Source organism: Stomoxys calcitrans, chromosome 3 (genome assembly GCF_963082655.1).
Source record: "Stomoxys calcitrans chromosome 3, idStoCalc2.1, whole genome shotgun sequence".
Lineage (NCBI taxonomy): Eukaryota > Metazoa > Arthropoda > Insecta > Diptera > Muscidae > Stomoxys > Stomoxys calcitrans.
In genome coordinates, this window is record NC_081554.1 from 91,054,230 (window position 1) to 91,067,187 (window position 12,958).

The 12,958-nt window shown below is 37.5% G+C and overlaps 1 protein-coding gene across 1 annotated transcript in view; it reads left to right on the plus strand.

The window, feature by feature from the left end:
- LOC106087774 (thioester-containing protein 1 allele R1) overlaps window positions 1-12,958 on the plus strand; it is a 52,797-nt gene that overhangs the window by 20,423 nt on the left and 19,416 nt on the right. The window contains exons 7-9 of the mRNA XM_013252938.2: window positions 2,159-2,179; window positions 7,651-7,744; window positions 7,816-8,875. Coding sequence (XP_013108392.2) covers window positions 2,159-2,179; window positions 7,651-7,744; window positions 7,816-8,875 — 1,175 coding nt within the window. The remainder of the gene's footprint in view (window positions 1-2,158; window positions 2,180-7,650; window positions 7,745-7,815; window positions 8,876-12,958) is intronic.

Genomic DNA, 12,958 nt, shown 5'->3' on the forward strand with positions numbered 1-12,958 from the left:
CCGATTTTACTTCGTGAGCCCTTAAAGGGCGCAATTCTTATCCGAATTGGCTGAAATTTCACAGAACGACTTCCACTATGGTCTTCAATATATATTATTTTGCAAATGCAAATTTTGCCCATGAGCATTCCACTAAGGAACAGGGGCAAAGTTCTCACATATAAATAAGTGCAGTTCGATTCAAGTTTAAGCTCAATGATAAGGGGCGAGTCCAAACGGCGTGCCGCATTGCGACATCTCTTTGGAGAGAAGTTTTACATGGCATAGTGCCCAACAATGTTGGTAGCATTAGGAGGGGAAAACCACCACTGAAAAATTTTTTCAGATGGTCTCGCCAGGATTCGAACCCAGACGTTCAGCGTCATAGACGGACATGCTAACCTCTGCGCTACGGTGACCTCCAAAAAAGCCACATTGACAGAGCCCAGTTATTTCGTTGACTTTAGACTTTCATCCTTCACACAGTTCGATCGATGTGGAGGGGACATATTCCCTCTTATTTGTGTACGGGAGATAGTATGCTGAAGTTCCGATCATCGGGTATGCGTTCTTCTAGGCAATTTGAGCAGACGAGCCGGTAACCAGTTCAGCCGGTAACCCAGCAGCTTCTGCTGCCTTATTGTTTTTCAGCCGGGTTACTGCAACGTGGACCTCGTTTTGACCAGGTGGTACACATTCTATACCATCATCAAGGATTGGTCCTGCGGTATACTCAGCACACTATCTGTATCAGTAACAAGATTTCCTTCTTTGTCTCTGCGGGAGGATGCGCCTGTACCAAAGCCATCGGTTTGATGTTTAATTCTTTGGTGGAATTTTCGGACTTTATTCTGGTTTCTGAACATTTCGATTTGCTCACACTCGCGTCTTTCCATTCCCTTCTTCTTCCTGCGGAAGAGACGTTTCTCCTATCCGCTTTTCTCTAGTTATCTCTCATTCGCCTGGTGCTCTAATGGATAAATCTATAAATTTTCCGACTGTTGGGCAAATGATATTTTATTTTATTTTATCTTATTTTATTTTATTTTATTTTATTTTATATTATTTTATTTTATTTTATTTTTTTTTTATTTTATTTTATTTTGTTTTATTTTATTTTGTTTTATTTTACTTTATTTTATTTTATTTTGTTTTATTTTATTTTATTTTATTTTATTTTATTTTATTTTGTTTTATTTTACTTTATTTTATTTTATTTTATTTCATTTTATTTCATATCATTTTATTTTATTTTATTTTATTTTATTTTATTTTGTTTTACTATACTTCTAACAACAACAAAATTAAGAGCGCAGCAAAATTGCAAACATTTTGCTATATTTTGCTGTAACAGCAAAACTGCAGTAATAGCAATAAAATAAACTACTATCAGTCAGCAACCAATGTTTGCTAATATCAGTAGATTTTTTTCAATCGGTGTAGAAGACCTTCTGTGCGTTTGTCCAGCATTGGTAAGCAGAGGGATTCTACTTTAGGTTCGCCATTCTTTGAACACTTGTCAGAACTTGCGGATGCGAATATTCGTAAGTTTTAGGTCCTTTTAAAACGTACACTGCACCCTCTCTATAAAGAGTGCGGACATTCCAGGTTCTGATAGGCAAATCATGGTCCATAAAACGTTTGCGGGGGTCGTCAACATAAGGGGGATCATTTTTAATCATCTTCGTTTGTGATAGTAATTTCCTCAAAATTTCGGTGTAATGTGCTACTAACCTGACGCCCCAAACAATCTTTTTTGTTTCTGCGGATGAACTCGTGGCACATTTTATCCCATTTGACATCGTTGAGAAACTTGTGTTCACATTTGAGATGAAGGATGACCAAAATAAGCCTGGATTTTGCCAAGTCAAAGCTAATCAGAACCGATGCTTGGTTTTCAATATTTCCATAGATAAAACAAAGGTATAGACTTTGAAACTCAAAATGATAATGAAATAACTCAAACTTTCTCCGTTCTATTTCGCCCGGATTTCTTGCTTACTCACATATAAACGACTGAGAATCTGATATTTCTCCCATCTGTTAGAGCTTTTTTGAACATATTGTTATGTTTATCCTTTGTCTATGATATTACACGTTTTAAAGTATCCTTCATCAAAAACTGATTGTAAAAAGAAATAAATGTATATGTACTTAATTTAATTTTCTATATTTTTAGAATGCCTTGGGATCGAAGATGGTAAGTAGAACTATCTAATTAGTAGTCATATTGCAAAATATCCTTAACCATTGAAGGGATTGTTTTCAAAAACAGATAATTGTACACCCAGAAAAATTGGTCTGCTGATATCAGCAAACACGGTCTGCTGATATTAAATTAAAAAATTTTGAATAACTCAATCCAAAATTTTTAAACTCCGAAATTACAAATGAGGCATTATTAAAAAAGTTAGGCAATTTTGGACGATAATTTTTTTTTTGTTCAAAAGGATATATAAAATGAGTACTTATTGTGTCTGCTGTTATTTAAATTCGATCAAAAATTACCAAATTGTAGAAAATTTGGAAAAAATTTTAGTTATATATTGTAAAATTGAAAAATAAGATGGAATACAACATTCTTTTCAATATTTATATCATTTTTGATTTTTTTTTACTTTTCAAAAACTGAAAACAGAAGAAATTGTTTGCTGTTTAGCAACAAATGATTGCTGTCCCATTTTTAGCAGACTTTCTGCTGTTTCAGCAAACATTTTTGCTGTTTTTACTAACAAAATGAGTGTCATCACTAATGGTGTATATAAATGTATAATGGCAACACAAAAATGATTAATTCTCGTATTTATTATTAGAAACGAAAACTAGGTTTGATGCATTGATTGCACATTTTTTTACACTAAATTTCTATACCCACCGCCGAAGGACAGGTTATACAACCACCGACCTTATGAAGTATATTTATTGCTGATTTTCGTAAAATTCTAAGACACACTAAATACGTCTATCCGTCTGCTTGTTGATATCAGGCTAAAAATTCTGAACTGTTGTATTGTATTCTGAACTGTATGTATTTTCCACCTTAATCTTAATATAGTCAATTTTAGGATTTGAGGCTACAAACGGCTAATTCATTACCCAATTTTGCTGAAAATTAGTTTGGTGAGTTTTTTTACTTACCTGATTTGGATTCTACATGCTCCTATCAGTTTTATTAGGGCCCTCGATATTCGCACCGAGTTTTATCAAGATCTGCCCATAGTTGGATATATCTTTGTAGCTAGCTTCCACACATATCAATCTGACGGTTTAAGTTCTTGAGGACATAAGAGGCGCATTCCTTACTTTAATTTATTGAAATTTGGCACTTTCACCTAAAAACTAAACAGCCGGAAAATTGAGCACGTCCAAAAAGCTGATATACAACCTTCATTTCAACATTAAAATATCAAATAAACTCTAAACGGCGTTCCAATTTAACATTCAACAGGTTAGTTAAGATTAAAAAGAGGATGCAGATATAAATCCGCCCTATGTCACTATGGACATACACCTAAGCCAGTAATCGGCTTGTTGTGCGCTCTAAAAACTATAAAGAAACCACTAAAAAGAAAATTTTAAGTTAGGAATTCTCATGCCCCACACATGCTATCACTTACCCCACCGATTTACATAAGGGAGCCCGTAGTCCTATGTGTCCCGTTATGATATCAATAACTATACTAAACTCCTTCTTACTTCCTTTTAGTAATAGCCTCATCTTCTCGCGATCTGGATTTTCGCCGCCCTACCGACAGTTTCGCTGTTCCAAACTGTTGCATGCGCTTTCGTCGCCCACTCTCTTAACTCGGACTGCGTCAACCCGAAAGGCTTCAGGTTAACCAAGTTTATTGACGGCAGTCCTCTGGCCTCCACCGCCAAATCGTGTGCCCTTTCATTTCCCCTTACTCTGTAATGGCCCGGCACCCAAACGATGCGGATTTTGCCATCCTCAGAGTAGGCGTTAATCTCCTTCTTACGCTGCAAGAATGTTCGTAACCTTACCGTCCGGGTTGTTATTGCCCTTACGTCAAGACCCCCAGGCCCACTCTGTCCTCTAGCTTTGATCCATCCGTGTAACATGATCTTCCAGATGGCAATACTAGGGTTCCTTCAATCCAAGACTGTGCCGATGGCAGCAGTGCCTCGCACACGACCTCCCGTGTCATCTCAGGTATCCGATCGGAAACCTCTTATCTTCCTTCCAGGTTTCCCATCGTCACCTCGGTTATACCGCAATAGTATGAACTGCTCCCATCCTCAATCCATTCTCCCATCGCCTTAAATCGCTTTGCCGCAGTGGCTGCCTCACACTTAATTTGTATGTCAATGGATCGGATATGTAGAATAATCTCCAGCGCCCTTATACTTATGCCATGGGACACGCAATTTATCCACCTGTTCCTTTGCATATGGTTTATCCAGTCTCTAAGGACCGGGTCCACCCGGTATTGGTCTAAGGATTGGATCAGTGTGTCGGTCCGCACATCGTTAAAAGCCCCCTCGATGTCAATGCATACCGCCCGGGTGTATGTGTTGGCATCGAAGGATTGTTCCTGTTTTATGCACAACCTCGGTAGTCTCCACGGACCTTCCTTGACATAGGCATACTGTTTGTATTTGAGCAGTTCGCAGGATGACATACTCTTTATCATGGTGTCCACATAACGTTCCATGGTTTTGAGTAGAAAGGACGTAAGGCTTATGGGTCTGTAGGCCTTTGGTGTCGCAAAACTTACCTTGCCGGGCTTGGGTATAAACACCACCCTTGCCTCCTGCCACGCTTTCGGAGTATATGCAAGTCCCAGGCACCAGATAGTCTGCCTCTTTCTGTAGTAACGCCGGAAATATTCCATCAGGTCCTGGTGACTTAAATGGGTTTTCATCAAAAGCCTCAACATGTCCACCGTTGTCTTTGCTCTCACTCCCATGTCGTCTTCTAAAGTTTCAGTTTGGAGATGAGTTTTTGAGAGAAACTTTTTATCTTGATGGCGTCATTAACGCTATCGACCTGTTCACAGAAAAACTTCCTGGAGGCCTTTTTACCGCCCTGGTAATCTACTGTATTCTTTGAGCCGTGTGTAATACACATCCCAATATATTTCCGCTTTTTTACGACGTGCTGTGTTAAAAAGTCTGCGGACCTCTTTCCCAATATTGCGAATATCCCCGGTCATCCAGGGTTCTTCTTGGGCTTACTTGCTTTCCCGAAGAGAATAACTATCTTCGAAGGACACCACCAGTGCAGTCGTAATCCTGTTGACATTTTCGTCAATATCTTCTATGCTTAGACAATTTTAATTATCTTGCCCAAGACTTTTTCTGAGTAGTCTTCCGAATTTTGGCCAGTTGGTTTTCAATTTATTCCAGAAGCTTATCGGATTCGGCGCTGGCCGTGCTATTCTAAACTTAATGTAACGATGGTCAGAGATAGAGTGTTCCATGGAGACCCTCCAATCGATTCGATTTTCCGAACATATCGTCACATCTAATACCTCCTCCCTAATCCTATTAACAAAGATAGCGGTGTTACCAATATTAAGTGTTATTAGGTCGTTAGTATTCAAGAACTCTACCAGAGCTTGGCCCCGCTTCGAAATGTGGTGAGAGTTCGCATCGCACCGTTTCCTGTCTCTTTTGCTTTCCTCACAAGCCGTTGCAGCGAAAGGCAGATAAAGTGATGCCAGGTATGCTCCAACGTCTCCCTGTCTCTCTCACCATAGTTCCATCCGACGTTGACAACTCTGGGGAAAATATATAATTAAAATTTTTATGACAAATAACGTTGGTCCTCGGCCGAGTACCAGTGTTAGCATAGAATAATTGGTAGTTGATATGGTTCAGTCCAGAAACTTTGTTCCGGGTCGTCTATGGACGTGGTTGTCTAATTGTCAGCCCCCTGTTCGTTCGGCGATATTGAGTCACCTGCCTCTGCACGGCCTGATGTCTCAAAAAGAGAATTTCTGCCTATTCTAGTCTTCCCAATCTAGAAAAAGGCAACTTTGCTCCCGAAGTGCGTCATGCTTTTAGTCTTGGCCAAACTCGTCACGGAGACTTAATCAATGCCAACCACAAGGAGAGTTTCTTTCTCCTTCTTCTCCCTGTGGAAGACCTCCCGCTTCTCTCCGTCCAAACATGGGTTTTGCTTGCCCAAGAAACCCAACTTGCGTTATTGCTCCCAAGCATTGATACTTGTGGAAGCAGATGAGGTAGTACTTGTAGTGTTTGAGAAAAAAATCCTTCGTTAAATATATGGACCAGTTACCGTTAATGTAGAATATAGGCGTAGTACGAACTACGATTGTATGACAATGATAGCATAGTTAAACGCGTCAGCCCCAGCAAAGAAGTCTCTTGAAGACGATCACGGTGGTATACGCAAACAGGGACAACTAAGAGCCCGATGGAAATATCAAGTGGTGGGACACACCTCGAAACTTGATGTCAGAGATTTTAGAAGCAGCTGCTAAAGGGACAATTGTTCTGTAATAGCCAATTTAAGTAAGTAATGTTTTTTCCAGCCTCAAACAAGAGAGAAGAAAGCCTTACAACATTGTTAAACTATTTTTGTTGTGCACTTGAACATTCTTTGAATGTCACTGCAAGTGCTTATTTGTGCGTAAATCTTTCAAATAACATCAGACAAAATATCTACTTAAATCTTATTTATGCTTCAAAAGACAAAATAACTCCGAACAAAATAACGTTTCGACTATCAAAAAATTAAAACTTCTTTCCTCGAAGGTTAACAATTTTTAATTTGAAATGTTTGCTTATATCAGCAATCTTATTTTTCTGAGTGTAGCGTTCGTCCTTGCGAGAAAAAATGGCAACTGCAAAATTCGATGAGCAAAGCTAAATAGAATCAGAAGTTAACCCATTAACGCCTGATCCTCGATTCCCTTGTCCGATTTTGATGGATTGTCATATATTCGATATTTAGAGCATTAAGATTTATGTTTATTTTTTTTTTTTAAATTGTTTCAAAAAAAATTTTAAAAATTTGGAAATCAATTTTTTCATTTCCTCAGCAACTATGTCTTTAAAAAATTATAATTTTTGTAAGGCGATTTAACGAAGAAAGTTCGCACCTGCTGTAAAAAGTAGTAGGCTTATTGCCATAAATTTATTTTTTTTTTAATATTGAACCCATCAAATGCAAAAAGGCACTAGAAGAAATCTCACTCCTAAAATTTTTTTGATTTTTTTGGATATAAAAATTGCCGACTTTCGACAAGCCAATTGTCTTCCAAAACATAACCCTATATGACTGGAAAAATTTTGTTAACAAGTTTCATTAGTCTACTTTACGCCAATCCATATTTCGTAAAGATATCTCTTTCCCAACTCGATCTAGAATGTTTCTAAGACAGCTCTATTCTAATTCTGATCGGTATACTTACCAATGGGTCTGACTCAAAAGAGGTGACGACCTGCAGAACGCCGTTTAAACTCGGCTATAAATAAGAGGTCCTTTATCATTGAGCTTAAACTTGAATCGGACAGCCCTCACTTATATGAAAAAAGTTTGCCCTCTGTTCCTCAATGGAATGTTCTTGGACAAAATAATTGGCATTTGCAATCGGGATAAGTAGACAGTAATCCATGGTGAAGGATAAATTAATTTTCAATTCAACCTGAGTTATTACTCGATTTTTTTCTATAACTTCCTAGATTGGGTTAGAAATTTTAACCCCAGAGATTCGATTCCGGAAAAAGACTTTCGTAGAAAATTTCCAAAAACCTGGATATTTCAATGTTATGAAATGTATGTTAAAAACTGGAAAATATTTACAGTCACCAATGAAAATATTCCATGAATTTTTTTTACAATTACAGAGAAAAAGAAAATACACTGCTAACCTTTGACATACCGGATACAATTACGACATGGCATATAACTGCCTTTTCGATGCATGAGAATACTGGTTTCGGCACTCTAAGAAGACCGGTCAATATTTTGTCGTCAAAGCCATTCTTTATACTTCTAGATCTGCCGCATTCGGCAAAAATGGGTGAACTGATTTCAATACCAATAACTGTAGTTAATAATCACAATCAAAGTGTTGAAGCTAGCATAGTAATGACCCAAGGCGAGGAATATTTTGTTGCAGGTCCCGAACAAAATAATCAGACATTTCAAAAAACCATTCTGGTACCAGCAAATGGAGTCGACATGGTAGAATTCATTTTAGTTGCAGAAAAATTCGGAGACATAACCATTCGTGTTGTCGCTCGAAATGCACTCTCAAGCGATGCTCTAGTTACCAAGCTCTATGTGGAACCGGAGGGAATACAGCAACAAGGCAATGAAGCCCTTTATATAAGTAGTGCTAAGAACGATTCAAAGCAAGCATCCCTTGTCTTTCCTATAACGGGGAATATAATATCAAATTCGGAATATATAGCACTATCTGTGGGTGGAGACACTCTGGTTCCCACATTGGAGCATCTGCAGAATTTAGTTCGGTTGCCAACCGGCAGCGGTGAACAAAACATGGTCAACTTTGCACCAAGCATTTTAATTTTGGATTATCTCACAGCATCCCAGTTGGACGCCAAAACTAAAGAACTCATGGAGAGGACCAAACGTTTTTTGGAGATCGGTTATCAACAGCAACTATCGTACCGACACAAATCTGGTGGCTTCAGTATGTTCGGTGAAGGAAAGGAGACAGAACCTAGTACTTGGCTTACAGCATATACTATACGATTTTTCATCAAGGCCAAGAAATATTTTCCGATCCGCAATGATCTCATTGATAGTGGTATGGAGTTTCTGGCAAATAAACAACTGCCACGGGGAGATTTCCCCTTTACGGGTCAACTTTCACAACCAGCTGGGCAAAGTATTTACGGCTTTACATCGTTTGTGCTGTTGGCATTTTTCGAGGACCAGGTAAGAGAGATATTAGTTGTGTTTTGTTTTAGTACTATATGGAGCAGTATAGTCCGATTCCGACTATTGGATATTGGAGAACATATGAATATGAAATCAATATGAATTGCGCCCTTTAGGGGTTCAAGAAGTAAAATCGGGAGAACGGTTAATATGGGTGATGTATCAGGCTATAGACCGATTCAGACCATATTTGAATTGTATATTGAAGGTCGTGGCAGAAGCTGTTGTACAAAATTTTAGCCAAATCGGATAATAATTACGCCCTCTAGAGGCTCAAGAATTCTAATCGGAAGATCGGTTTATATGGCAGCGACAGTTATTTATATGGCAGCTACAGCTACAGTTCTATGGCAACAGTTGTTGGAAGTCATTACAAAAACAAGATCCAAGATCGGTTTATATGGCAGCTATATCAAAACATGAACCGACTAATAAGAAATATTTGTGCAAAATTTCAATCAGTTAGGTTTACTTCTTCAAAAGTTAGCGTGCCTTCGGCAGATAGACGGACGGACGGACATGGCTAGATCGACTTATAACGTCATGACGATCAAGAATATATATATATATATATATTATCAAGAATATATGACTTTAAACAAATGTTTCGAGGAGTTACAAATGGAATGATGAAATTAGTATACCCCCATCCTATGGTGGAGGGTATAAAAATCACCCAAAATAGGCGTAGAGACGAACTTCAGGAACTTCACAGAAGTCGGTTCGGATTTTGATATAGCTTCCACATATATAAATCGTCCAATTTTCACATCAAGACCAAATGCAAGCACATTTTTTAGACAATCTTCCCAGAATTTTGCATAATTTTGCGTAACGGCTGCCACAATGTCTAAAGGCTTTGGTTGCAATCTGTTCAGATTTAGATATAGCTTCCATATATATGTTTGTCTGATTTTGAGTAATGTTGAAATAATGGGGTCATTTGTCAACCGGTTCTATCGAAATTTTATATCAATGATTTTCTTGTGACTCTTGATATTGCTGATGAATTTCATATAAATCGGTTCTAGAGTCACAGCAAGCACATTTATTCAGCAATTTTTCAAAATCGGTTCAGATTTCTGTTTGGCTTCCATATACATATACTCCGTCCTATTTGCACATATAGAGCCGTAGTTATTAAAATCATGAACACATTTTCTGGAAATTTTGTACGGATTATTTTATAACCCATTCGAAAATCGCCATCGAAGTCCACTCAATTCGGTTCAGCCAACTCAATTATGCCTTCTTTTCCATTAAACAAATGTTATTTTCAATGACAACCGATCTGTTCTGCTTAGAACTAACACTTATAATTAGTAAGCACATTCGTTGAGAAGTAATTCGACAATTACACTATAATTTTTACGATTTGCTTAAAATTAGTTTAGCAAATGCGACGGAACAGTCCCTAGCAGCATTATTGTGGTAGAATAGTTGTTATAAATATCTTTCAGATCCGTGTTTTCATGTGTTAATTTTTCTGCATGCTTTTGTGCATGGAGAGATATTTCTTCAACAATACTTTTGGTTTTTAGATCCCTGTTTCTAACGTACCATGAAGCATTAACTATGGTGCGTAGTATTTGGTTCAGTGTTTTCTGGATTCAGTTAATTTGGATTAAGCTCCACGGCCCCAAAGCTGAGTGCCATAACACCAAATTATGATTATAAAGAAGTAATTTGTTTTCTGTAGAAACTCTGTTTTCTGTGAGAATCTAGTAGATTTGACTGAGTTTTATTGTACCCTCCACCATAGCATGGGGGTAGATCGGTTGAGATTGTAAATGGACCATATCGGTCCATGTTTTGATTTAGCTGTCTTATAAACCGATCTCGGATCTTGAATTCTTGAGCCCATATGGGACGCAATTCTTATCCGATTTGATTGAAATTTTGTATGTGCTGTTTTGTTATAACTTCTATTAAATTTGCTAAGTACAGTCAAAATCGGTTCATAACTTAATTTAACTGCCATATAAACCGATCTTGGAGCTTGATTTCCTTAGCTTGTAGAGAGCGCAATTATTATCCGATTTGACTTCCAAAAACTATGTCAAGTATTTTTCAAATCGGTTCATAACCTGATATAGCTCCCATATAAAATTATCCCCGATTAAACTTCTTGAGCCCATATGGGGCGCAATTCTTATCCGATTTGGCTGAAATTTTTCACAATGAGTTCTACTATGGTCTCCAACATCCAAACTAAGTAGGCTCCGAATCGCTCCATAACGAGATAAGGCTCCAATAACATGGTAATTTGTATCCATTATACGTTGTTTGCCTATAAAGAGATACTGGGCAAAGAACTTGACAAATGCAATCCATGGTGAAGAGTATATAAGATTTAGCCCAGCCGAACTTAGCGCGCTTTACTTGTTCTTATTTCCTTATTTTTATACCCTCCACCATAGGATGGGGATATACTCATTTCGTCATTCTCTTTGCAACTCCTCGAAATATTCGTCTAAGACCCCATAAAGTGTATATATTCTCGATCGTCATGACATTTTAAGTCGTCATCCTTCCGTTTGTCCGTCGAAAGCACACTAACTTTCGAAGGAGTAAAGCTAGCCGCTTGAAATTTTGTACAAATACTTCTTATTAGTGTAGGTCGGTTGGGATTATAAATGGGCTATATCGGTTCACGTTTTTATGTAGCTGCCATATTTTGCACAACGTGTTTTGTTATGACTTCCAACAACTGTGTTAAGAATAGTTCAAAAAGGTCCATAACCTGATATAGCTGCCATATAAAGCGATCTGGGGTGTTGACTTCTTAAGCCACTAGAGAACGCAATTATTATCCGAATTGGCTGAAATCTTGCAAGACATGTTTTGTTATGACTTTCGACAACTGTGCTAAGAATAGTTCAAATCGGTCCAAAACCGGATATAGCTGCCATGTAAACCGATCTGGGGTCTTGACTTCCTGAGCCTCTACATGGACCAATTCCTATCCGATTTGGCTGAAATATTGTATGACATGTTTTGTTATGGCTTCTAACAACTGTTTTAAGAATGGTTCAAATCGGTCCATAACATAATATAGCTGCCATATAAATCGATCTGGGGTCTTGACTTTTGAGCCACTAGAGGGCGCAACTATTATCCGATTTAGCTGAAATTTTACATGACATGTTTTGTTTTAACTTTCAAGAACTGTGTTAAGAATAGTTCAAAACGGTTCATAACCTGATATAGCTCCCATATAAACCGATATAGGATCTTGACTTCTTGAGACTCTAAAGGACGCAAATATTTGGTTGAAATTTTATACAACGAATTCTCTCATTACCTTTAACATACGAATATGGCATGAATCGGTTTATAGCCTAATACAGCTCCACTATAAACCAATCTCCCAATTTTACTTCTTCAGCCCCTAAAGTGCGCAATTCTTACTAGATTTGGCTGAAATTTTACACAATGACTTCTACTATGGTCTCCAATATTCAGTTCAATTATGGTCCGAAATGAACCATAACTTGGTATTGTTCCAATACCATAGCAATTCTTTTCTTTTATCCTTTGTTTACATAAAAAGAGATACCGTGGCAAGAGCTCGACAAATGCTCTTGTGGAGGGTATATAAGATTATTATAACTTGTTTTTCTTCACATGTTCTTTCCATTTGATTTTCATATCGAGTGTTACAGGTACTTTGCTTTAAGCTTCTAAACTTTTAAGCTTTCAATTTCTTTGAACGAATGGCATTGTCAACAGCTGCCTTGTTATCTACAAATACTTGGAAGATTTACCACGTAAGGGGCAAAATATTCAATTGACTTATGATCTCAATATCTCACACTGCACGCTAGTTAAAATTTCATATGAGATTGGAAGAAGGCTAAAACCATATTTACAGTGAGAGCAAATCTACTTATTTGAAGAGATTTGCAACCAATCTCTTTCGAAATTCAAATGCAACACCTCGTTTGTACTTTTTTTCAACATCTAACCATTTCTTATTGAAATTATAAAATTTAGTAGCTAAATTTAATGAAATTGCTTCGCTATTTAATTGCTGTTTACAATATACATGCTGAAAACAACAAAAATGCTGATCACAAT